Source organism: Myxine glutinosa, chromosome 1 (assembly GCF_964187855.1).
Source record: "Myxine glutinosa chromosome 1, kmMyxGlut1.1, whole genome shotgun sequence".
NCBI lineage: Eukaryota > Metazoa > Chordata > Myxini > Myxiniformes > Myxinidae > Myxine > Myxine glutinosa.
The window spans coordinates 111,178,810-111,206,053 of record NC_136261.1 but is presented as its reverse complement, the minus strand read 5'-3'; the positions used below and the strand labels follow the sequence as shown (position 1 = coordinate 111,206,053).

At 48.1% G+C, this 27,244-nt stretch overlaps 1 protein-coding gene across 1 annotated transcript; it reads left to right on the top strand.

The window, feature by feature from the left end:
* On the top strand, positions 1-27,244 carry LOC137436278 (uncharacterized). The gene is made up of 4 exons (XM_078776087.1): positions 1-60; positions 442-541; positions 24,200-24,343; positions 26,377-27,244. The coding sequence occupies exons 1-4, from the start codon at positions 28-30 to the stop codon at positions 26,400-26,402; spliced, it is 303 nt and encodes a 100-aa protein (XP_078632213.1). The 5' UTR covers positions 1-27; the 3' UTR covers positions 26,403-27,244.

Below are 27,244 nucleotides of genomic sequence, written 5' to 3'. Positions count from 1 at the left end.
AAGGCGGGCCACGATGACGTATCAACGATGAGATCGAGAGCTGCAAGCAAACTGCTAAAGGTTCGAACCCTCGATCCTGGGCCCCCGCAGGTGTTGCGCCGCGGAAAATGAGCCTTCAAGCCAAAGACGTCCGGACGGACGCCCCGGGCACCCGGGCCTCCACCCTTTTGAATCTAAACCAATTAATCAATAATTAATCACTGAAAAGCTAATTAATGCATTTGAAATCGTCCACCGTTCCTTGTCGTGACGTCACATTCAACCGACCGTAAAATGAAATGTTGTTGTTTTTTTGAAAGATATTTAAATAATCTCGTTGACCCTTAAGGACTTATATATATATATATAAAACCCTTCGGTTTATAATTATATATAAAATCGATGGACCATCCACAGGGTAAAGGAAAGAATAAAAGAAAAAAATATCACTTCCCGTTCCAGATCCAGGAAGTTGACCCCCAGAGGAAGAAGAAGAAGAACAACCGCCCTCCGGCTCGTCACTCGTCACTCGTCACTCGTCGTCCTCGGGCACACTGCAACTGTAAGTTGTAGGTGCAGGTAGTTGCACAGTCTCTGTGGTACGCTGCTTGTAGGTGCAGGTAGTTGGACAGTCTCTGTGGTACGCTGCTTGTTGGTTTCGGCAGTTGCACAGTCGCTGTGGTATGCTGCTTGTATGTGTAGGTAGTTGCACAGTCTCTGTGGTATGCTGCTTGTCGGTGAACATAGTTGCACAGTCGCTGTGGTGTGCTGCTTGTAGGTGGAGGTAGTGGGACAGTCTTTGTCGTATGCTGCTTGTAGGTGTACATAGTTGCACAGTCGCTGTGGAATACTGCTTGTAGGTGAAGGTAGTTGCACAGTCCTGTGGTATGCTGCTTGTAGGTGTACATAGTTGCACAGTCGCTGTGGTATGCTGCTTGTAGGTGTAGGTAGTTGCACAGTCTGTGTGGTATGCTGCTTGTAGGTGGAGGTAGTTGCACAGTCTCTGTGGTATACTGCTTGTAGGTGTAGGTAGTTGCATAGTCTCTGTGGGATGCTGCTTGTAGGTGCAGGTAGTTGCACAGTCTCTGTGGTACGCTGCTTGTAGGTGTAGGTAGTTGCACAGTCTCTGTGGTGCGCTGCTTGTTGGTTTCGGCAGTTGCACAGTCTCTGTGGTATGCTGCTTGTAGGTGAAGGTAGTTGCACAGTCTCTGTGGTACGCTGCTTGTAGGTGCAGGTAGTTGGACAGTCTCTGTGGTGCGCTGCTTGTAGGTGCAGGTAGTTGCACAGTCTCTGTGGTACGCTGCTTGTAGGTGCAGGTAGTTGCACAGTCTCTGTGGTGCGCTGCTTGTTGGTTTCGGCAGTTGCACAGTCTCTGTGGTACGCTGCTTGTAGGTGCAGGTAGTTGGACAGTCTCTGTGGTACGCTGCTTGTTGGTTTCGGCAGTTGCACAGTCTCTGTGGTACGTTGCTTGTTGGTGTAGGTAGTTGCACAGTCTCTGTGGTGCGCTGCTTGTTGGTTTCGGCAGTTGCACAGTCTCTGTCGTACGCTGCTTGTTGTTGTATCTAGTTGGACAGTCTCTGTGGTATGCTGCTTGAAGGTGGAGGTAGTTGGACAGTGTCTGTGGTATGCTGCTTGTCGGTGTACATAGCTGCACAGTCGCTGTGGTATGCTGGTTGTAGGTGTAGGTAGTTGCACAGTCGCTGTGGTATGCTGCTTGTAGGTGCAGGTAGTTGCACAGTCTCTGTGGTGCGCTGCTTGTAGGTGCAGGTAGTTGCACAGTCTCTGTGGTACGCTGCTTGTAGGTGCAGGTAGTTGCACAGTCTCTGTGGTGCGCTGCTTGTTGGTTTCGGCAGTTGCACAGTCTCTGTGGTACGCTGCTTGTAGGTGCAGGTAGTTGGACAGTCTCTGTGGTACGCTGCTTGTTGGTGTCGGCAGTTGCACAGTCTCTGTGGTACGTTGCTTGTTGGTGTAGGTAGTTGCACAGTCTCTGTGGTGCGCTGCTTGTTGGTTTCGGCAGTTGCACAGTCTCTGTCGTACGCTGCTTGTTGTTGTATCTAGTTGGACAGTCTCTGTGGTATGCTGCTTGGAGGTGGAGGTAGTTGGACAGTCTCTGTGGTATGCTGCTTGTCGGTGTACATAGTTGCACAGTCGCTGTGGTATGCTGCTTGTAGGTGCAGGTAGTTGCACAGTCTCTGTGGTACGCTGCTTGTAGGTGCAGGTAGTTGCACAGTCTCTGTGGTGCGCTGCTTGTTGGTTTCGGCAGTTGCACAGTCTCTGTGGTACACTGCTTGTAGGTGCAGGTAGTTGCACAGTCTCTGTGGTGCGCTGCTTGTTGGTTTCGGCAGTTGCACAGTCTCTGTGGTACGCTGCTTGTTGTTGTATCTAGTTGGACAGTCTCTGTGGTATGCTGCTTGGAGGTGGAGGTAGTTGGACAGTCACTGTGGTATGCTGCTTGTCAGTGTACATAGTTGCACAGTCGCTGTGGTATGCTGCTTGTAGGTGTAGGTAGTTGCACAGTCGCTGTGGTATGCTGCTTGTAGGTGTAGGTAGTTGCACAGTCTCTGTGGTATGCTGCTTGTAGGTGTAGGTAGTTGCACAGTCTGTGGGATGCTGCTTGTAGGTGTCGGTAGTTGCACAGTCGCTGTGGTATGCTGCTTGTTGGTGTACGTAGTTGCACAGTCGCTGTGGTATGCTGCTTGTATGTGTATGTAGTTGGACAGTCGCTGTGGCATGCTGCTTGTTGGTGTAGGTAGTTGCACATTCGCTGTGGTATTCTGCTTGTATGTGTAGGTAGTTGCACAGTCGCTGTGGTATGCTGCTTGTATGTGTAGGTAGTTGCACATTCGCTGTGGTATGCTGCTTGTATGTGTAGGTAGTTGTAGTGTCGCTGTGGTATGCTGCTTGTTGGTGTAGGTAGTTGCACAGTCGCTGTGGTATGCTCCTTGTATGTGTAGGTTGTTGCACAGTCGCTGTGGTATGCTGCTTGTAGGTGTACGTAGTTGCACAGTCTCTGTGGTATGCTGCTGGAAGGTGTAGGTAGTTGCACACTGCACAGTCTCTGTGGTATGCTGCTTGTAGGTGTACATAGTTGCACAGTCGCTGTGGTATACTGCTTGTAGGTGTAGGTAGTTGCACAGTCTCTGTGGTACGCTGCTTGTTGGTGAACATAGTTGCACAGTCGCAGTGGTGTGCTGCTTGTCGGTGTAGGTCGTTGCACAGTCTCTGTGGTATGCTGCTTGAAGGTGAAGGTAGTTGCACAGTCCTGTGGTATGCTGCTTGTAGGTGTACATAGTTGCACAGTCGCTGTGGTATGCTGCTTGTAGGTGTAGGTAGTTGCACAGTCTGTGTGGTATGCTGCTTGTAGGTGGAGGTAGTTGCACAGTCTCTGTGGTATACTGCTTGTAGGTGTAGGTAGTTGCATAGTCTCTGTGGGATGCTGCTTGTAGGTGCAGGTAGTTGCACAGTCTCTGTGATACGCTGCTTGTAGGTGCAGGTAGTTGCACAGTCTCTGTGGTGCGCTGCTTGTAGGTGAAGGTAGTTGCACAGTCTCTGTGGTGCGCTGCTTGTTGGTTTCGGCAGTTGCACAGTCTCTGTGGTATGCTGCTTGTAGGTGAAGGTAGTTGCACAGTCTCTGTGGTTCGCTGCTTGTAGGTGCAGGTAGTTGGACAGTCTCTGTGGTGCGCTGCTTGTAGGTGCAGGTAGTTGCACAGTCTCTGTGGTACGCTGCTTGTAGGTGCAGGTAGTTGCACAGTCTCTGTGGTGCGCTGCTTGTTGGTTTCGGCAGTTGCACAGTCTCTGTGGTACGCTGCTTGTAGGTGCAGGTAGTTGGACAGTCTCTGTGGTACGCTGCTTGTTGGTTTCGGCAGTTGCACAGTCTCTGTGGTACGTTGCTTGTTGGTGTAGGTAGTTGCACAGTCTCTGTGGTGCGCTGCTTGTTGGTTTCGGCAGTTGCACAGTCTCTGTCGTACGCTGCTTGTTGTTGTATCTAGTTGGACAGTCTCTGTAGTATGCTGCTTGAAGGTGGAGGTAGTTGGACAGTGTCTGTGGTATGCTGCTTGTCGGTGTACATAGCTGCACAGTCGCTGTGGTATGCTGGTTGTAGGTGTAGGTAGTTGCACAGTCGCTGTGGTATTCTGCTTGTAGGTGCAGGTAGTTGCACAGTCTCTGTGGTGCGCTGCTTGTAGGTGCAGGTAGTTGCACAGTCTCTGTGGTACGCTGCTTGTAGGTGCATGTAGTTGCACAGTCTCTGTGGTGCGCTGCTTGTTGGTTTCGGCAGTTGCACATTCTCTGTGGTACGCTGCTTGTAGGTGCAGGTAGTTGGACAGTCTCTGTGGTACGCTGCTTGTTGGTTTCGGCAGTTGCACAGTCTCTGTGGTACGTTGCTTGTTGGTGTAGGTAGTTGCACAGTCTCTGTGGTGCGCTGCTTGTTGGTTTCGGCAGTTGCACAGTCTCTGTCGTACGCTGCTTGTTGTTGTATCTAGTTGGACAGTCTCTGTGGTATGCTGCTTGGAGGTGGAGGTAGTTGGACAGTCTCTGTGGTATGCTGCTTGTCGGTGTACATAGTTGCACAGTCGCTGTGGTATGCTGCTTGTAGGTGTAGGTAGTTGCACAGTCGCTGTGGTATGCTGCTTGTAGGTGCAGGTAGTTGCACAGTCTCTGTGGTGCGCTGCTTGTTGGTTTCGGCAGTTGCACAGTCTCTGTGGTACACTGCTTGTAGGTGCAGGTAGTTGCACAGTCTCTGTGGTACGCTGCTTGTAGGTGCAGGTAGTTGCACAGTCTCTGTGGTGCGCTGCTTGTTGGTTTCGGCAGTTGCACAGTCTCTGTGGTATGCTGCTTGTAGGTGCAGGTAGTTGGACAGTCTCTGTGGTACGCTGCTTGTTGGTTTCGGCAGTTGCACAGTCTCTGTCGTACGCTGCTTGTTGTTGTATCTAGTTGGACAGTCTCTGTGGTATGCTGCTTGGAGGTGGAGGTAGTTGGACAGTCTCTGTGGTATGCTGCTTGTCGGTGTACATAGTTGCACAGTCGCTGTGGTATGCTGCTTGTAGGTGTAGGTAGCTGCACAGTCGCTGTGGTATGCTGCTTGTAGGTGCAGGTAGTTGCACAGTCTCTGTGGTATGCTGCTTGTAGGTGCAGGTAGTTGCACAGTCTCTGTGGTGCGCTGCTTGTTGGTTTCGGCAGTTGCACAGTCTCTGTGGTACACTGCTTGTAGGTGCAGGTAGTTGCACAGTCTCTGTGGTACGCTGCTTGTAGGTGCAGGTAGTTGCACAGTCTCTGTGGTGCGCTGCTTGTTGGTTTCGGCAGTTGCACAGTCTCTGTGGTACGCTGCTTGTTCTTGTATCTAGTTGGACAGTCTCTGTGGTATGCTGCTTGGAGGTGGAGGTAGTTGGACAGTCTCTGTGGTATGCTGCTTGTCAGTGTACATAGTTGCACAGTCGCTGTGGTATGCTGCTTGTAGGTGTAGGTAGTTGCACAGTCGCTGTGGTATGCTGCTTGTAGGTGTAGGTAGTTGCACAGTCTGTGGGATGCTGCTTGTAGGTGTAGGTAGTTGCACAGTCGCTGTGGTATGCTGCTTGTTGGTGTACGTAGTTGCACAGTCGCTGTGGTATGCTGCTTGTATGTGTATGTAGTTGGACAGTCGCTGTGGCATGCTGCTTGTTGGTGTAGGTAGTTGCACATTCGCTGTGGTATTCTGCTTGTATGTGTAGGTAGTTGCACAGTCGCTGTGGTATGCTGCTTGTATGTGTAGGTAGTTGCACATTCGCTGTGGTATGCTGCTTGTATGTGTAGGTAGTTGTAGTGTCGCTGTGGTATGCTGCTTGTTGGTGTAGGTAGTTGCACAGTCGCTGTGGTATGCTCCTTGTATGTGTAGGTTGTTGCACAGTCGCTGTGGTATGCTGCTTGTAGGTGTACGTAGTTGCACAGTCTCTGTGGGATGCTGCTTGTAGGTGTAGGTAGTTGCACAGTCTCTGTGGTATGCTGCTGGAAGGTGTAGGTAGTTGCACACTGCACAGTCTCTGTGGTATGCTGCTTGTAGGTGTACATAGTTGCACAGTCGCTGTGGTATACTGCTTGTAGGTGTACGTAGTTGCACAGTCTCTGTGGGATGCTGCTTGTATGTGTATGTAGTTGGACAGTCGCTGTGGGTTGCTGCTTGTTGGTGTAGGTAGTTGCACATTCGCTGTGGTATGCTGCTTGTATGTGTAGGTAGTTGCACAGTCGCTGTGGTATGCTGCTTGTATGTGTAGGTAGTTGCACATTCGCTGTGGTATGCTGCTTGTATGTGTAGGTAGTTGCAGTGTCGCTGTGGTATGCTGCTTGTTGGTGTAGGTAGTTGCACAGTCTCTGTGGTATTCTGCTTGGAGGTGTACATAGTTGCACAGTCGCTGTGGTATGCTGCTTGTAGGTGTAGGTAGTTGCACAGTCGCTGTGGTATGCTGCTTGTAGGTGTACATAGTTGCACAGTCCCTGTGGTATGCTGCTTGTAGGTGTAGGTAGTTGCACAGTGTCTGTGGTATACTGCTTGTAGGTGTAGGTAGTTGCACAGTCTCTGGTATGCTGCTTGTAGGTGTAGGTAGTTGCAGTCCCTGTGGGATGCTGCTTGTAGGTGTATGTAGTTGGACAGTCGCTGTGATATGCTGCTTGTTGGTGTAGGTAGTTGCACATTCGCTTTGGTATGCTGCTTGTATGTGTAGGTAGTTGCTCAGTCGCTGTGGTATGCTGCTTGTATGTGTAGGTAGTTTCACAGTGTCTGTGGGATGCTGCTTGGAGGTGTGTGTAGTTGTACAGTCTCTGTGTTATGCTGCTTGTATGTGTAGGTAGTTGTACAGTCGCTGTGGTATGCTGCTTGTATGTGTAGGTAGTTTCACAGTGTCTGTGGTACGCTGCTTGGAGGTGTGTGTAGTTGCACAGTCTCTGTGGGATGCTGCTTGGAGGTGTAGGTAGTTGCACAGTCTCTGTGGGATGCTGCTTGGAGGTGTAGGTAGTTGCAGTCTCTGTGGGATGCTGCTTGGAGTGCAGGTAGTTGGACAGTTTTTGTGATTTGGTGTTTGGAGATGTAGGTAGTTGGACAGTTTTTGTGGGATGCTGCTTGGAGGTGTGTGTAGTTGCACAGTCCCTGTGGGATGCTGCTTGGAGTGCAGGTAGTTGGACAGTTTTTGTGATTTGGTGTTTGGAGATGTAGGTAGTTGGACAGTTTTTGGTGTTTGGAGATGTAGGTAGTTGGACTGTCGCTGGTATTGTAAAGTCATATCTGGATTTTGATCAAGTTTTATTTCTCAGGTGATATGATTGTTGCCTGCCCTTGCCTTCTCTCAGCTACAACACCTTTTATTATCTCTGGGCATGCATGGTGAGGGCTTTGGTCAGTTTGCTGTTTGGAAATGTTCACCCAGATTCGAACATGGCAGCAGGTCGCATGTAAAACTAGACCGGCACTCGGTAGAGCGCATACCCCTGCCAGGCTGAACAGTTTACGTTTTGTATCCACTGACAGGTCGGATCTAGACCTGGACCTGAACTCAAAGCTAATCGGCTTGTTCTTGTCACTTACCAAACTCATCCACCAAGTTTTGTCATAAATCATCCACACCTTTTTGAAATATGATGCTGCATATCTTTTGGTCCAATCACTCAATGGTGAAGAATCACTTAAAATTTTCAAAAATTCTCGTATCCGGATTCGTATCTTCACCAAAATCGAATCGATTCGACTTCATCACACACTCAACCTGTCCACAATTTTTTGTCCGAATCTGGCCACAAACTTTTGAGATATCCTGTTCACAAACAGATACAGACCTCCATCCACCTTCGATGGCAGAGGTAGAAAGTCCAAGCGAGGGTGTGCAACCAAGAAACTCATTTTGCAATAAATGTTCGTTTCCCATTAATCGTACACTTTCTAAAATCAAATCTCACCCCTCTCCTCCAAATCTTCCCCATAACCCCTCCCCTCCAAATCTTCCCCATCACCCATCCCTTTCAAATCTCCCCCCTTGCCCCTCCCTCCTAAACTACCCCCTCACCCCTCCCCTCCTAGACTCCTCCCTCACCCCTCCCCTCCAAATCTTCCCCATAACCCCTCCCCTCCAAATCTTCCCCATCACCCATCCCTTTCAAATCTCCCCCCTTGCCCCCTCCCTCCTAAACTACCCCCTCACCCCTCCCCTCCAAGACTCCCCCTCACCCCTCCCCTCCTAGACTCCTCCCTCACCCCTCCCCTCCAAATCTCCCCCATATCCCATCCCTTTCAAATCCCTCCCCTTGTCCCTTCCCTCCCAAACTCCCCCCTCGCCCCTCCCCTTCAAATCTCCCCACCCTCATTTCTTCTCAATTTCCGCCCTCTCACTCCCCCTCCTCAAAGCGTCCTCCCCGATTCTTCCCCCTTCCAACTCTCACCTCCATCTCCCCCAACCTTCTGCCTCGCTCTTCCCCCGCCTCAAATAACACCTCATTGTGCCTCACCCAATCACCATCAAACCTTTTGTCCGCCCCATCCTTCTCTTTCTCCGAGCTATTCTGAAATCTCTGACACACCTTCAACAGCTCTCCCTACCTCTTCCACCTCTTCCACATCTTACCCTGCCCCTCCTCCCCCCTGTTCTGTATCCGATGCTCCCCCTTCCTCTTCATTAACGGTATGGACCTCAAACATCCGGGGTCTTCGTTCAAACTTAACTGATCTCTCCATACAGGTTGCTTCTGTCAAACCAGACATGATCTGCTTAACAGAAACTTTCCTCCTTCATGATGTCTCTGATTCCTTAGTATCTCTCCCGGGTTACTCCCTCCTCCGGTATGATAGACCTGAGCCTCGTCCTGGAGGTGGGGTTGCTATCTTTATCAAAAACTCTCGTCCTCACTCGCCCTGCACTGTACTCTCTCCACCTCACCCCCAGGAATACCTCTGGCTACGGCTTCCCCTTTGCTCCCACCTCTTGTTCATATGTGTGTTGTACCGTCCACCAAACAGTGATGACTCCATCTACATCTCGCTGTCTGATAATATGGACCAACTTCTATCTACTCATCCCAACTCTCTCTTCCTCATATGTGGTGATTTCAACTGTCGTCATTCCAGTTGGCTGGGTGTGGGTACCTCCCTCACCAGCCATGGCTCCTCAGCAAAGGACGTCTGCGACTCACTGGGACTGACACAATCTGTCAATTTCCCGACCCGGATCTCAGTCAACGGAGCGTCTTCTCTTCTCGACTTGGTACTGACTAACTTCCCTGAAAATGTCTGCTGCTCCTCTTCTGCACCAATCGGATCATCTGATCATGTCCTTGTTAAAGTGGACATCTCTCTGACCATTCTCGGGGAGCCTGCTCAGCGTCGACGAGTCTGGCATTTCACTCAGGCCAACTGGCACGGTCTTCAAGCAGCCATCAATCATCTGGACTGGTCTCCCATCTCTACCACCTCTGACATCAACTCATCCTGGGAATTCTTCCAAAGTAAATTGCTCTCCCTCATGCACAGATTTATCCCATCTCGTCTTCAGTTGTCATACCCTTCCTCCCGTCCATGGTACACGGAATCTTGTGGTGAGGCTGTTGCCCAGAAACAACTTGCCTTCGTCTCCTGGAAAGCAAATCCAACGGAAGGAAATCTCATTTCCTTTCACAAAGCCCGAAACAAGTGTGTGTCCACCCTCATGAGAGCCAGGAAACAATATCTCTCCGTTCTCAAGACCGAACTCTCTTATCTGTCTCCCTCTTCCAAAACCTGGTGGTGTCTGGTCAAATCCGTTTCTGGTGTTTGTTCCTCCTCCATCCCCTCCCTTACCTCAAACGGCTACACAGCTGACTCCGCACGTGAAAAAGCTGAATGCCTCAACTCTGTGTTTGCCTCTAAATCTTGTGTCCCAAACCCATCCCTCTCTGTACCCACCATACCCAGTCGTACCCAGCTGCTCCTGGACTCCGTGTCCTTTCCTCCTGACAAGGTGGAAAAGTTTGTCAACCCTCGACTCTGATTCTGCAACTGGACCCGACGGCATCAGCCCACGGGTCCTAAAATCCTGCTCTGCCGCTCTATCTCACCCTCTCTCTGTTCTCTTCACCCTCTCTTTTGCTCAAGGTCAACTGCCATCTGCTTGGAAATCGGCCAACATCACCGCTTTGCACAAAAAAGGTGCAAAAACAGATCCTAGCAACGACAGACCAATCAGCCTTCTCCCAATTATCAGCAAAGTCATGGAATCCATCATTGCTTCGGATATGAAATCTTTCCTCTTCTCCAATGGCTTGATCTCTGAGCATCAATTTGGTTTCAGACCAGGTCACGCTACTCTGGACATGCTGCTTCTGCTGTCTCAACAATGGATGGAGGTCCTCAATGCCAAACAGGAAATTAGAGCTGTCTCCCTCGACATATCACGTGCCTTCGATACGGTCTGGCACCCCGCTCTGCTCACCAAACTCTCCTCCTTTGGTATCCATGGAAATCTCCACGTATGGCTGGCTGACTTCCTCTCTAGTCATCGTCAACGTGTGGCCCTGAATGGGGTTCTCTCATCTCCTCTTCCTGTTCAGGCTGGAGTGCCCCAAGGCAGTGTTCTGGGCCCTGTGCTTTTTCTGGTCTTCATCAATGATCTCTCTGACTCACTTGAAAATCCTCTCTATCTTTTTGCTGATGACTCCACTCTCTGCCGCTCCATTCCTCTTCCCTCAGATCGGCAGTCTGCAGCCTCCTCACTCTCTGAAGACTTGGACAAAATCACAGACTGGTCAAACAAGTGGAACATGTCTTTCAATCCTGACAAATCCCACACTCTTACTATGTCTCTCCGAAAAGATCGACTGGACAACCCTCCCATCTACTTTCTCAACAATCCTCTCCAAGAAGTTCTGTCGCTCAAGCTTTTGGGTCTCACTATCTGCCATGATCTTTCTTGGGAAAACCACATTTCCAAGCTGGCCTCCAAAGCCAGTCGCCGACTGGGCATCCTCCGTCGTGCGAAGTCCTTCCTCGGCACACCTGAGCTCCTCACCACATACAAGGCTTTCATCCGCAGCTCAATGGAATACTGTTCTCCCCTATGGGCCGGTGCTCTTGCCTCACACCTAGCTCGGCTTCACGCTGTTGAAACCAAAGCTTTCAGAATTATTGGAATCTCCCGCGATGAAGCTATCTCTGAGGGCCTTTCACTCACTCACCGCAAGCAGGTAGGTGGTCTTTCTGTCTTCTACCGACTCCTCTCCGGCCTTGCACCCCCAGCTCTCTCTGTGCTCTGTCCTCCAAATATTCCTACAGGTCGCACAAGATCTGCCAGCAACCCTCTGATGGTTAAACTGCCGAAATCTCGGCTCTCTGCTCACCTTCACTCTTTCATTCCTCTTTTCTCCCGCCTCTGGAACAAACTCCCTCACTCCCTTCAATCCCACTCCTCCCTCCAGGTCTTTAAAACAGCTGTTCACCACCATCTCTTATCTTCCCCCATCCAAAACCTTGATCTTTTCTACCCCTGCTAATTCACCCCAGATCCACCTTGTTTGAAATTCCAACTTCTTTCCTGGAAGTCCTGGCCGTGTCCATATGTTTTATACCTCTCCCACCCCCCCTCCCCCTTCCCATGCCCTCCCCCAAAGCCCTCGCCCTCCCTCAGATCTCTCGATGTCTCCATGTCTCTCGGTCCCTGCTCTCAAATGTTGTGATTGTGTCCTTCCCCCTCTCTCCCCATCTTGTCTACCGCTCCCGATGTTATATGTTTGTGTGTCGGTTTGTCTTTCTGTGTGATTAATGTTCGCTCTTTCACGAGCCTCGATCTTGCAAACAAACAAACAAACAAAAAAAAAAAAATACAGACCTCCATCCACCTTCGATGGCAGAGGTAGAAAGTCCAAGCGAGGGTGTGCAACCATTAATTGCTCTTTCTCGTTCTGTATGTTTTTGAACGGATAGAAATGTGTTTATCCAAAATGGTTGATGAAAAGTATACGATGGACCACACGACCCTGGATCACAGCTCAACGTTGGTGGGTGGGCATCGCGAAAATGCACCCTTCCCTTAGCTGGCTCACCCGAGAAGGTTCAGTGAGGCTGCCTCTGCTCAACCCCTACCCCATCTCACAGGATGTAAGGAGGAGTATGACCCGGAGGGAACTCTGCAGATGTGTGAAGTCACATGAGATCACCAGCCAAGGGAAGGGAAGAGATGGCCCCCAGTGCCACGATCCACCACCATGAGAGCAATACCCCTTGCCCTCAACATATCCACTGACCTTGGTCGTTGTGCTCACCCCAACCACTGACGGGAACCTCAAGAACCCATAAAATTCATGCTGGACCAAAGAGTAAAACTTCAAGAAAGGAATCCAGCAATTTAGAGAACACGACCCTGCACGTGATCCACTCTCACCCTCATGGATCTTTCGGTCCTACAATCGCCGGTCGAGACCTACCAAATCGCCCAAACGTCCAAACTCTATTCAAACATGACGGTCGGATCCACTAAAGGAACCCGCTTCGCTTTCCGTCTTGTGCGCAAGTGGTCAGGAGTACGCTGGCCCATCAAATTCAGACTGAATTCACGAGAACGGCACTCAGTATAGAGCATACCTCTGCCAGGTGGATAGTTTACGTTTTGTATCCCAGAGTAGACCAGAAAATCACAATACAGAATCACATTTAATCAAAATCATCCGTCCACAACTTTTGGAGATTTCCTGCTGTATCGTTTTTCCCATTAATCGTTTTTGTCGTTTTTGGCAAATCGTTTGTGAAACAAAATCGTTTTTGGCCCAATCTCCCATTGGTGACGAATCACTTTAAAAAATGTGACTCGTCGGATCCGGATCTTCAGCAAAATTGAATCGATTCTTCCTTGTCACACACACAACCTGTGCAATCTGTTTCGTCAAAATCCGTCCATAACTTTTTGAGATATCCTGCTATGTACCGTTTCTGACCCCATCTCTCAATGGTGAAGGATCACGTAAAACATTCTCGTAGCCGAATCCGGATCTTTACCAAAATCTAATCATTTCGTCTTTGTCACATACACTACCTCACTGCCAAATTTTGTCCGAATCCGTCCACAACTTTTTGAGATATCGTGTTCACAAACAAACAAACAGGGGTAAAAACATAACCCCCATCCACCTTTGGTGGCGGAGGTAACAAAGAAAGAAAATTCTTCACGATTTGACCGAATCATTTACAAGTGCAATCTTAGACGAAAGTACTTTCACCGAGGATGGAGCGGGTCAAGACCCAATGCATGTAAAATATTTCATTGATAAGTTACATTGATTTGTTTTGCAATATTTGTCAACACATGTATTTAACTTTCATTGAAATCAATGGGAAATTCCCATAACAGGTGTATAACCACAATTGACGTTATTTACTTAGTTATTGACAATAATTTGCACCCCATGTCCACTCTTGATCCAATATTCCCCAATAACATCTCACAAGAACTGAATTGATTATCTTCCTCGTACGTTCAATAACAAGCAGGGCTCCACAAGAATTAATTTGAGCGTCCTTAAATAGGACAAGTTGATCGATTTGTGGGATAAATGTTACAAACCTGTATTTGTTCAAAGAACAATAATCAAAATACATTTATCGGAGTAAAAATAGTTATTCTCTTGCATCAACAGCAACTTGATCAGGATTCCTTTCTTTTCAATGTGGAATATTTTGGGGGTTTTCCCACATCTCAGAATGAGGCATTCCTGGAAATCTCCTCTGAGGTTTCTCAGAAAGGTGAGTGTCCAGGTGTACCATTTGGTAGATGGAGGGGTACGGGGTAATGTTATTGTCGTGTCTGCCCTGTCGTGAACACCGCAGGGCGACACAGATGACCAAACGAGCTTTAACTCCAAGGCGTTCAATCCTATGGCGCACCTTCATTATACGCACGGGGGAAGAGTGGGTGGTGGGGCTGGGGGGGAGGGGGGGGGGAAGTCGGGGTCCACCAGCAGTCTTTGAACCTGCAACAATTAACTCAAACCGACACACAATTAAAATGTTCAAAATATACAGGTTTATTGAAAATAAATGCCAGCAACAAAAAAATTCACGTTAAACTAATATCCTAAATGGGACGTCCCCAGACAGACTCAAATACACACATAGGGAAATATAAAAGAACGAAAGTAAAAAATGTGTGTTTGTTTAGTGGGCACATAGCTCCGATCTGCTCTTAAACCTCGTTAGGAATCGTCCAAACCCCCGCGTCCTTGGCGGGAACAGCACGCTTTGTCGTGCAGCACGCGAGCAGGAACCAGGCCTCCGTGCACAGTTCACCCCTCTAGCTGTCGAGTGCGCAGCGAGCAGGCCGCGCCCGTTCACTCGTCTCTGCTCCACACAGCACCGCCGCCTCTCCGGTTCACTCGGCATGGCCCTCAGCCATCACAAAGCCACGGCCAAGCGTGCCAGAGTCCACAAGCCACGACCGCCTTTCCTCACGATCGTCAAAACCCAAAGTTACGGATATGAAATGCTGACTGCACAGCACCAATGCCCAACGCAAGAGAGCAAAAATGCCACCGTTCGCTATGATCTCCCGGGTGTAAGGGGCAGAAAATGTCGGAACAACGTCTTTTGTCTTCTAGAGGGACAGCAAAGAGGAAAAAATGTCGGGGAGAGCGTTATTTTAAACTCAATGCTCTGACTTCATCCGTGCCTACTCCACCAATCACTAATCCCATCTTAGCAGTCCTTGCGCCAATCAATCCCGGACCAATCACTGCTCTTCAGGGCGTCGCCTCCCGGACCTCCTGTGCCTGTGTGCTCACCAGGTCGGTGGTATCAGTGGTAGTTTTCAATGTCCTGCTTCCAGTTGGTTTTTATTTAGTGTTATAAATGCGTGATTGCCTGGCTATCTGTGTGTGTTGCTGGTGTCATAAGAAACAGAGGAAAATAACAGAGGCCATTACATACAAGGGATTAATTACCCATAGTCCTTCACCAATTAACATAACCCCACCCCTCGTGATGGGAACGAAAATACGCTCTTGCACGACATACGGTCTACCGGATCCCTACTTATGATACATGGGGCTTCTTCTTCTTCATGACAATCAGAGCACACTATCTATGCAAATCTACCTGGGCTAAGGTATTGCCTACTGCCCACCCTCCCCCCACAAACGTAACATTATTTTCAAAATAAACTTTTCAAGAATTTTACCAAAACAAAATTTTTTTAACACAATGTTGGGCTTCTGCCAATTTAGATGACCTTTTGACCTCTGTCGACAGAAATTAAATTTATTGCGAAGCTATTATTTTTCTACTTTGTGCTTATACAACTTATTTCGCACGAAGATTGTTAATAAAGGAGTATAAGTTGTGGGTGGAATGGTGCCAAACTTCATTTCCTCTACTCCTGAAAAAGGAGACGTCTTAAGACTCGATCCCGGTATTTTTAAAATATCTATATATATATATTGTTACGGGTCGCGGACAAGATGTTACTTTGGGCCGAGCGGATGGTCAACCGCGACCGTTACAGGATCCCCGATTGGCCCGACTTCCTGAACGTTGACCAGATCGCGCCACAGGTATTCAATCGGGAAACCTCTAAAGCGACCGAATGTAAAGAGGAAGAGAGAAGAAAACAGAGTACGGAGGAATAACAGGATTTATTATACACACAAGCAAAAAGAAAGCAGTCACGTTTATTTACAACACATAAGACGCAGGTGACACAGTGCAAATACTAGCTTACCTACAGCCTTAATTAACCCAGGACAGAACAAACAAAAGACAGACTCACGCGGGGAATGACAGGAATGGCAGGAGGTGGATGGCTGGAGGTGAACGCTTGGTGGAGCCAACGCGGAGCTTGGTGGAGCCTTGGTGGAGGTGAACGCTTGGTGGAGCCAACGCGGAGCTTGGTGGAGCCTTGGTGGAGGTGAACGCTTGGTGGAGCCAACACAGAGCTTGGTGGAGCCTTGGTGGAGGTGAACGCTTGGTGGAGCCAACACGGAACTTGGTGGAGCCTTGGTGGAGGTGAACGCTTGGTGGAGCCAACGCGGAGCTTGGTGGAGCCTTGGTGGAGGTGAACGCTTGGTGGAGCCAACGCGGAGCTTGGTGGAGGGTTGGTGTGACGGGTTCTCTCTCCTTCCCTCACAAGCTTCAGGACTCTTTCTCTCTCTTTCTTAGTCCCACCCAGTCCAACAACTTCCTCTCTTGCTTAGTCCAACTCAAGGCCTTCCTGTCTTCTGATCTCCTCCCTCCTCGACTCTACTCAAAGCGCATCTCTTTTCGGAAACGCCTCGCCGTGGGTTATATAGGCCCCGCCCCTCAACCTTTGCGAACCTCCCCCAAACGTTCTCTCTCCGCCCTCTCAAGCCAAACCCCTTGTTCATGGTTGGTCGAGTGGGGCTGGCTCACTCCTCCCCTCTATGACGAGGTGGAGGCACGCCTTTCTTCCCCAACCCTGCCTCGTGGTCAATGGCGGATGAAGGGAAAACCGCCCAAAATGCAGTTGGCAATTGGAAGGGAGGTAATTGGCAATGGGAATGGAAGTTTTGGGAGTGGGAATGAAGGGAATCTATCTCTTTCACTGGTGCAATGGAGTATTTCTATTAATGGGAGACACAGCCTTACCCTAAAACACAGAATTGAAGGAGCTGTGCTCCAACGCGAGTTGAAAGAATTGACGCGACCAAAGATGGAAATTCGTCCGAGTAGGTTTAATAAATGTATCACACTCGGGTACTCTCAAAAGCCCGTTTATCGGGCAGCAATATATATACACATTTATGTCGGGAAGTTTGTTCCCAATCGTGAAGTTCCCAAATCCGCTTCCGGTCCCTCGAGCGACGGGGCTTGCTTTGATCTCTCCACGGCATCAAAGTTTGAGTGTTTTCCCGTTCGTTTCTTTGTCAAATTTCCGCTGCGTATTTTGTTGTGTATGTGTTATTGTGTGTTTCTATCTGGTTTTGGTTTTGTAGTTGTTGAAAATTTGTGTGTAATTAGTCGTTTCTTTGTCCGCGCCTCGTGCGGCCTGGTGTCTCGTGCGGCCTCCTCGTCTCGACTTGTGCCCCGCCCCCTATATTCTCGTTTGTTCTTTCACCTCTGCTCCTGCTTTCTCAAATCCACGTTCTCACTTCGAGACTTTTCCCAGATTGTTTTCATGGTTTTGTTGAAATATTTCTTTAAATATGTTTAAACCGCAGCGGTGATCCCCCCCCCCCCCCCCCCCCCCCAGGATTTCCATGTTTTAAACGTTTCCCAGTGTGTACCCTGGATAAGAATAGGTACGCCGTATCCCTGCGTGTCGTAGGAGGCGACTAAGTGGGTTGGCGTCGGGAAAGGCATCCGGCCATAAAAAAAAACAAACATTGCCTCAAAAAGAGAACCATGACAATTACAACTACATGTGGGCAGGGTACAGCCCGAAGTGGAGATCGGTTTCTGAGGTTTGGGACATGGAATGTAGGGACAATGACAGGGAGATCAGGAGAAGTGGTGGAAGTATTGGTCAGAAGAAGAGTGGACATATGTTGTGTGCAAGAGACGAGATGGAAGGGAAGTGGTGTGAGAATGGTGAAGGGTAGGCAGGGACAGAAATACAAGTTTGTGTGGCAAGGGTGCCTGGAGGGCGTGAATGGTGTTGGTGTCCTGTTTTCTGAGGAGTTTGTAGACAGTGTGGTGAGTGTGACTAGAGTGAGTGATAGGTTGATGATGGTGAAAATGATGATTGGAAAGCTCTTGGTGAACGTCATCTCGGGATATGCTCCGCAGGTTGGTCGGAGCGATGAAGAGAAGGACATGTTCTGGTGTGCGATAGAGAAGCTGATGGAAAACGTGAAAGATGAGGAAGTTGTTGTGGTAGGAGGAGACCTAAATGGACATGTGGGAAGGAGTATGGATGGTTTTGAAGGAGTTCATGGGGGTTACGGATATGGTGTGAGAAATGGAGAAGGTGAAAGGATTTTGGAGTTTGCTGATGGAGCTGATTTGTTGATTTGTAATACTCAGTTCCAGAAAGAGGATAATAAGCTTGTTACATACACGTCAGGTGGGTCGACGACAACCGTTGACTACCTGATGGTGCGTAGGCGAGATAGGGGGCACCTCCGAGACACAAAGGTGATCCCGGGGGAGGAGGCTGTTTCACAGCACCACTTGGTTGTCTGCGACGTAAGGGTGAAAGGTGCGAGGAGAGCTCGGCGGGTGAAGTACCAACCGAGAATGAAGGTGTGGAGGTTGAAAGAGGTGACAGTAAGGGAGGCATTAAAAGAGAGGCTGAGTAGGGTCGAGGATGATGTGGTTGAGCTTGAAAGTGGTTGGATGTCAATGAAAGCTAGTCTGTTGGGAGCCGTTGGTGAGGTATGTGGATGGACAAAAGGACCACCAAGGCACTCGGAAACATGGTGGTGGGATGATGAAGTTGGAAAGACGATTGACAAGAAGAGGAAGAAGTTCAAGGAGTGGCAGAAGGCGAAGGGTACGGGAGCAGAAACAGCTGAGCATGAAAGTTATAAGGCAGCCAGGAAGGCTGCAAAGAAAGAGGTAGCAAAGGCGCAGGAGGCATGTAGGAAAATGTTCGGAGAACGCTTGGATTCGGAAGAGGGTCAGAGAGCGGTATTCAGGATTGCAAAGCAGATGGCGAAAGAGAGGTGTGATGTGATGGGGGTGAGCTGCTTGAAGGATGAAGTGGGACAAATCGTTGTCGACCCAGATGGAATTAAAGGAAGATGGAAAAGATATATGGAAATGCTGTTGAATACAGAGAATGAATGGGATGGCAACATAGAGAGTAACCCAGTTTTAGGACCGGCAGAGAAGATAACTGAGAAGGAAGTTGAGGAAGCGATAAAAGCAATGAAGGGTAGAAAAGCGGGAGGGCCGACGGGAGTTGTGGGAGATATGTTGAAGGCAGCAGGAAGTTGGGGTGTGAAGAGAATGACAGAGATCTGTAATCTGGTGGTGAAAGAAGGCCGCATTCCAGTGGATTGGGAACTGAGTACCCTCGTCCCTCTATACAAGGGGAATTGTGACCCTCTGGAGTGTGGCTCGTACCGAGCGATAAAGTTATTGGAGCATGGAATGAAGGTATTGGAAAGGGTGTTGGAGAGGAGGATAAGGAAGAAAGTGAAGATCGACGAAATGCAGTTTGGATTTATGCCAGGAAGAGGAACGACAGACGCGCTTTTCATTGAGAGGCAGTTGCAGGAGAAGTACATGGAGAAGAGGAAGAAGTTGTTTCTTGGGTTTGTTGATCTGGAGAAAGCATTCGATCGGGTTCCACGCAAAGTATTGACATGGGCATTGAGGAAGTTAGGAGTGGAGGAATGGTTGATCAGAGTAGTGATGGCAATGTACAAAAGAGCACGCACAGCTGTAAGGACGAAGGACGGGAACAGTGGTGAGTTTGAGGTGAAGGTGGGAGTGCATCAGGGGTCGGTACTAAGTCCACTACTATTTGTAGCTGTGATGGAGGTGCTGGCTCAGAACGTAAAGGAGGGTTTATCGTGGGAGTTGTTGTATGCAGATGATCTGGTGTTGATTGCGGAAAGTATGGATGGACTGAAGGAAAAGATGAACACGTGGAAGGAATGTATGGAGACAAAAGGTCTGAAGGTGAATATCGGAAAGACGAAGGTGATGGCAAGTGGTAAAGCATGTGGTGAGGTGGAAAGAACTGGGAAGTGGCCCTGTGCTGTGTGTAGGAAGGGTGTCGGAGTGAACTCCATTCAGTGTACAATGTGCGCTGAGTGGGTTCATCAAAAATGTAGTGGTCTGAGAGGGTCATTAACCAGTGTGGCAGCGACATTCAAATGTAAGGTGTGCACAGAGGGAGCTGCAGATGGAGGAAATGTTGAGTTGGATCTTGGAGATGGCATGAAGCTGGAAGGTGTGAAAACATTTTGCTACCTCGGAGACATGCTGAATGGAGAAGGTGGATCAGACTCGGCAACGGTTGCTCGAGTGAGATGTGCATGGAAGAAGTTTCGGGAATTGAGTGGCGTGCTGATGATGAGGGGAGTGTCGTTGAAGCTGAAGGGAAAGGTGTATGCTGCATGTGTGAGAAGTGTTATGATTTATGGGAGCGAGACATGGGTAATGAACGTAGAGCAGCAACGAAGGTTGGAAAGGGTGGAAATGCGAATGGTTCGACGGATGTGCGGAGTATCGTTGAGAGAGAGGAAGACAAATGATAAATTGCGAAAGATGATGGGAATAGAGCCTGTGATTGATGCTGTGAAGAGGAACAGGTTGAGATGGTTTGGTCATGTGTTGAGGAAGGATGAAAGTGACTGGTTGAGAAGAGTGATGGAAATGAATGTAGAAGGAAGTAGAAGACGGGGAAGACTGAGAAAGACTTGGCTAAAGATGGTGGAAGAAGAAATGCGGGCAAGGGGGTTAACAAGGAGAGATGCAGAAAATAGGGCAAAATGGAGAAGATTGTCATGGGGACCGCAAGGCTAACCCCCGCTCTAGCAGGGAAAATGGCCTTTAAAATGCATGTTGTGTTGTTGTTGTATGTCGGGAAGTTTGCCCGGCAAAAGCTATACCGGGCATGCCCGGGTATCAAGGGCGAGCCTTGGAAAGGCGAGTCTGGACCTGCCCGGGCGTGTTTGGCTGCGGCCTGGTAAGTCGAGGCTGGGCGTGCCCGGGCGCTCTGGACGAGCACTGGAAAGGCGATAGCGGGCATGCCCGGACGCTCTGGGCGAGCCCTGGAAAGGCGATAGCGGGCATGCCCGGACGCTCTGGGCGAGCCCTGGAAAGGCGATAGCGGGCATGCCCGGACGCTCTGGGCGAGCCCTGGAAAGGCGATAGCGGGCATGCCCGGACGCTCTGGGCGAGCCCTGGAAAGGCGAGAGCGGGCATGCCCCGGAAAGACGAGACCGGGCGTGCCCGGGAACAGTGAGTCCGGGCATGCCCGGGAGAGGCGCGTCTGGCCGTGTTCTGGCCGGTGCAAGGCGAATGTGTGCATCCAGCGGTAACCGCTACAGAATAAGATATAACTATCGAACAGGGGTATTCTATTATTGGCTGACGTGTATGCTTGTGGACTAGTTATGGGACGCCCTTTTGACCTTTACACAGCTCCGGCGGAGGCAGGAGGCGCAGAATAACAATAATAATAATAATGATAAAGCACACAATCAAAAAAAAATACAGTCCTCATATCCGCAACAATATATATAAAACATCTTTCATGATGACAGAGTATTGTGATGCAGTTTCTGATTCAGGAGACCTTAAATCACCAGAAACCATTTAAAAACATTTTATGTGCACAACTTCATGTTGTTGGACTTAAATTATCTAACTTAAATTATATTATCTTAAATAACTTAAATTATCTAAAATATATGCATCTGGCAACTGGACTATGAAATGTTTTTCCCAGAATGCTTTGCCTCCATTCCCTTTGGATTTCCTCTCATCAAAACACAGTTAAATAGTTTATTCAGGACCTGAACCCCATGTTCACCGAGGCAGGTCCATACTTCACTCATATCTCCTCAGGTCCTCCTGATTTGCTAATTTTTATCACTCTTAAATCGGCTGTCTTGTCTTGCAGTACTTTTTTGTATAAATCAAAGATTCCAGGAGCAGCGTTTGAAAAGGAGTAGGTCAGTGAGTGTTGGTACACAGTTGAAATCCCACATCCAATCTTCCTTGTCTGACATTTAAATCGTTGCGATCCATCTTTGCCATGAGGATGTGATGAGGAATATAAAGAGATTTATGCTCAGTTGGAAACTTCAGGTTAACTTTCCCCACCAAGTGAAGTTAGAATTTGTCCTATCAAGGCAAAATCTTCTTCATGGTCGTGTCAACAACATGCATTTTAAAGGCCATTTTCCCTGCTAGAGCGGGGGTTAGCCTTGCAGTCCCCATGACAATCTTCTCCATTTTGCCCTATTTTCTGCATCTCTCCTTGTTAACCCCCTTGCCCGCATTTCTTCTTCCACCATCTTTAGCCAAGTCTTTCTCGGTCTTCCCCGTCCTCTGCTTCCTTCTACATTCATTTCCATCACTCTTCTCAACCAGTCACTTTCATCCTTCCTCAACACATGACCAAACCATCTCAACCTGTTCCTCTTCACAGCATCAATCACAGGCTCTATTCCCATCATCTTTCGCAATTCATCATTTGTCTTCCTCTCTCTCACCGATACTCCGCACATCCGTCGAACCATTCGCATTTCCACCCTTTCCAACCTTCGTTGCTGCTCGACGTTCATTACCCATGTCTCGCTCCCATAAATCACAACACTTCTCACACATGCAGCATACACCTTTCCCTTCAGCTTCAACGACACTCCCCTCATCATCAGCACGCCACTCAGTTCCCGAAACTTCTTCCATGCACATCTCACTCGAGCAACCGTTGCCGAGTCTGACCCACCTTCTCCATTCAGCATGTCTCCGAGGTAGCAAAATGTTTTCACACCTTCCAGCTTCACGCCGTCTCCAAGATCCAACTCAACATTTCCTCCATCTGCAGCTCCCTCTGTGCACACCTTACATTTGAATGTAGCTGCCACACTGGTTAATGACCCTCTCAGACCACTACATTTTTGATGAACCCACTCAGCGCACATTGTACATTGAATGGAGTTCACTCCGACACCCTTCCTACACACAGCACAGGGCCACTTCCCAGTTCTTTCCACCTCACCACATGCTTTACCACTTGCCATCACCTTCGTCTTTCCGATATTCACCTTCAGACCTTTTGTCTCCATACATTCCTTCCACGTGTTCATCTTTTCCTTCAGTCCATCCATACTTTCCGCAATCAACACCAGATCATCTGCATACAACAACTCCCATGGTAAACCCTCCTTTACGTTCTGAGCCAGCACCTCCATCACAGCTACAAATAGTAGTGGACTTAGTACCGACCCCTGATGCACTCCCACCTTCACCTCAAACTCACCACTGTTCCCGTCCTTCGTCCTTACAGCTGTGCGGCTCTTTTGTACATTGCCATCACTACTCTGATCAACCATTTCTCCACTCCTAACATCCTCAATGCCCATGTCAATACTTTGCGTGGAACCCGATCGAATGCTTTCTCCAGATCAACAAACCCAAGAAACAACTTCTTCCTCTTCTCCATGTACTTCTCCTGCAACTGCCTCACAATGAAAAGCGCGTCTGTCGTTCCTCTTCCTGGCATGAATCCAAACTGCATTTCGTCGATCTTCACTTTCTTCCTTATCCTCCTCTACAACACCCTTTCCAATACCTTCATTCCATGCTCCAATAACTTTTTCGCTCGGTACGAGCCACACTCCAGAGGGTCACCTTTCCCCTTGTATAGAGGGACGAAGGTACTCAGTTCCCAATCCACTGGAATGCAGCCTTCTTTCACCACCAGATTACAGATCTCTGTCATTCTCTTCACACCCCAACTTCCTGCTGCCTTCAACATATCTCCCACAACTCCCGTCGGCCCTCCGGCTTTTCTACCCTTCATTGCTTTTATCGCTTCCTCAACTTCCTTCTCAGTTATCTTCTCTGCCGGTCCTAAAACTGGGTTACTCTCTATGTTGCCATCCCATTCATTCTCTGTATTCAACAGCATTTCCATATATCTTTTCCATCTTCCTTTATTTCCATCTGGGTCGACAACGATTTGTCCCACTTCATCCTTCAAGCAACTCACCCCCATCACATCACACCTCTCTTTCGCCATCTGCTTTGCAATCCTGAATACTGCTTTCTGACCCTCTTCCGAATCCAAGCGTTCTCCGAGCATTTTCCTACATGCCTCCTGCGCCTTTGCTACCTCTTTCTTTGCAGCCTTCCTGGCTGCCTTATAACTTTCATGCTCTGCTGTTTCTGCTCCCGTACCCTTTGCCTTCTGCCACTCCTTGAACTTCTTCCTCTTCTCGTCAATCCTCTTTCCAACTTCATCATCCCACTTCCAAAATGTTACTTCCAAATGTGCCCTTGGTCCAAACAATCGGCCCTCCAACATGGCCGTCTCATTACTTCCGGCTGTTTCAAAAGAGAGGCTTCATCGGCTCTCCAGATTGTATTTTTCACTCCGTGGGCAGCTGCGACCGGGCATAAATTTGACGAACTGACTTGTTGCAAAGGTGGCATCCTTTGACGGTGCCACGTTGAAAGTCACCGGGGATGGGGGGTTCGGGTCCGGGTTCAGGCTGAAGGCTAGCCCAATAGGAGTGGTCGGCGTTTGCCCAATGATTATGGTTCAAAAATATCGTAAACGTATCGATTGCATACGTTTGATTTGACAATAATTGATTGTCCTTTCTACAGGGGAAGAAGAGGTGAACAATCCAACCCATCCCGACTTTGTCCCGTCACCGTTTCTGCAGCCAGCTGACACAAGTGGACGTGCCGACCAATCTGCCGAGAAGATGCAACGCTGCGGGGGAGCATCCAGGCGGTCAAGTGCTTGTGGTGAGTGTTCTTTGTCACAATTTTAAGGAATGCAGACACGGCACTATGGCTCAGATTAGGCAGTGGCTCAGATTAGCTACAATAATTATGGTAAATTAAAGTGACCTGAAAAAATAACTCTTAGATGCCATTTCCTGGCACTTCGAGGCACACTCTGCAATACAATATTATTATTGGGTTTGTTGGCATGTAGGTATATTAATAGTGCTTTGAATGTCACGAAACAAATGTCAGTGATTGTGACCTTGGCAATGTGGGTGTCGGTGGATTATAGTCAGATTATAATATTGCTTGGGTTTCAGGCCAATACGCAGCTACGTTGTCCCGAGGGCCGAACGGCCGAGGTCAATATTCCGCCCTCGGGACAGCATAACGCGCATTGGCCAAAAACTCGAACAATATTTCCATTCTTATTATGATGGATGAAGGCAATGATAATGGCTCCAATAATCGCAGACAAGCCTAAACTGCGCCACTCCCTTGTGGGAGTAGGCCTACATGACATGTATATGTGGTCGTGCACAGGCCACGCCCACGCGTGGCCAATATTTAGGGTGAATGTTGTTCGTATGGCGGCCATAGGCCATATTTTAAAACTTCGTTGCACCCACCCCCACCTTGTGTAAACCGACATCCCCAAGAATTTCATTAAGTGCACCCATTTGGACCACATTAGGAGGGTTGTCAAGTTGTCGCGGTGTGCGGGGGTTTACGACAATGCGATTAATGTCTGCCGGTGTCAGGGTCCAAACGCGTTTTCTTGAATTCTTAAAATCACACATCACTCTGCCAATAATGGACATAGAGGGTCGTGTGAGGTGTCAAAATGATCAGAGTACTTCCATACAATATGGAAGCTGCAACCCAGCTGTCGGTGACATCTGCGGTTACCTCTGGGTCAAGAAATCTGTAAAAATGGTGAAATGTATATTTTGTCTTACATTTTGATACATCATAAATTGTCTTCATAACACAGAGAATAACGAAGGTATTGGTTTAATGTGTACTCTAAAAGTTTCCCAGTACACTGTGCAAAATAATGATACCACACAAATATATCTGATATTAATATTTCTGAGTTTAATACCGCAAAACCGAAGTGTACCCCCTTATTTTCTTCATGGTATATGCAATATGCATACAACATAAGTTTGGATACAGTCGATGTGATATTGGCAATTACTTCAGGTATAACATCGAGATAAATATCATGATTTTCGCGACTGCATTGCACATTATCAAGACTAAAGAGACCTGAATTAAAGATGCCTTAGATTATTTTGGCCACCTGTGGAATAATACACACAAACACAAAAATACACCATAAATGTTTCATTTGGAGATACAAATGTGTTTCATAATACTAAATGTTTGTCCAACAAAATCAGAATTCACTTGAATGTCCATCATATTTTCTATTCAGTTGAATGCCCATCATGTTCATGATTTAACTGAGATGTCGAGCAAAATAAAAGTTCACTTGAATGTCCATCTTGGTAACTATCCATTTTAATGTCTATCATGTTCACAATTCACTTAAATGTCCACCATACGGTAATTACAATGCATCTGAAAGTCCATCGGTTAGTCGAATCATCTGCTTCTGAATCAGATGTCTCATCACCAGCCAGAGAGTTTGCCGGCTTTGTGCATCTTGGTCCGCATTTACATGCACCAATGCATGGAGACGGACATGCTTTTACACGAGCATCTTGACGATGCACAACTTCTCTGGCATCCACAGCTTATTAACTCGCGGCAGGCATCTGGTACAGGTACGAGGCTCATTAGCTTTGGTACTAACTTCGCGCCATCGATGTGCTATCCACATTCCTCTGGTGGAGGAAGGTCAGGATATGCCTGTCCTGCATGTGTCCAGATCAGGGCTCGATAGGTAGCTCGCATGATGTCAAATGTCAGGGCATCTTTTGTTGGCGGTCGGTAGTCATTTTCTGAATGTTGCCAAATGATATTTCAGGATAAATGATGCAACATTCCCTGAAATATTGTTGTCGTCCTTGTCTTCCTTTCAGGTTGGGCAAGAACAGTGCTGTGGTGAAGTAGCTTGAATGGAGGCCTGATCTCGATTACCTTCGGGGTGATTGATTCGTTTTGGCAGTGCCAGGACCGGTGATGTCCTGGCACCACCTTGCCTGGTGTTCATGCTCATCCACCGATGGAAATGGAAAAATGAAATCCACCTCATTCAGCGGTTTTATACATCATGAATACGTCGAACGTCGATGTTATGATTGTTGCTTGACGTGTGATTCTTGAACAGCGGTTGTTCAAAACATTTTCGTCTTCAAGAAGAATCGAGGAAAAAAGGCATTAACCGAACTGTTACCTTTTCGCTCCGTTACCTTCAAAGTTATAAATGCTTGGGCAATGGGCATTCCGCCCGCCCGCCCGTGTCCATTTTTCTTGTGCTCCCCCCATAGTGTTCCGTCTTCCCCAATATGGTCGCTCCATTGACGAAGGGTCATTTGTTACAGCCTTGTGAAATAGTTTTAAAGCTGCAGTCATTGCAAACAAAATAATTGTACCTTTAACATTTCCCAATGAGAGAGAGCAAAGATTATTCATGAAAAAAGAAATCATTTGTGCAGAGAATGATCAGTTTTTGTTTTTACTCGTATAATAACGTTCTCAGTGACGCAATGAATGTGACATGTGACATGTGACATGGATATGGATATCACCCCAGGTATTTTCTATATGTGGTGTTTGCATTTTGTGAAGAGCTTTACATGAATGAACGAATGAATGATCGAATGATCAATAAATTAGAATTTATTCGAGAATGCCTCCACATATAAAATGGCAAAAGGAAAAGTAGTGTTTCAGGTTATTGGATGAATGTGCAATTGAACGTGAAATAAATCAAAAAATGTAAAAATA

What these genes read in the sequence shown, in the direction of transcription:
- LOC137436278 (XM_078776087.1), top strand. Translation starts at nt 28, where the DNA reads ATGAGATCGAGAGCTGCAAGCAAACTGCTAAAG. An exon ending in TCCTCGGGCACACTGCAACT is followed by an intron (nt 542 to 24,199) that starts GTAAGTTGTAGG and finishes TCCTTTCTACAG; the next exon opens with GGGAAGAAGAGGTGAACAAT. An exon ending in CAGGCGGTCAAGTGCTTGTG is followed by an intron (nt 24,344 to 26,376) that starts GTGAGTGTTCTT and finishes TCTTCCTTTCAG; the next exon opens with GTTGGGCAAGAACAGTGCTG.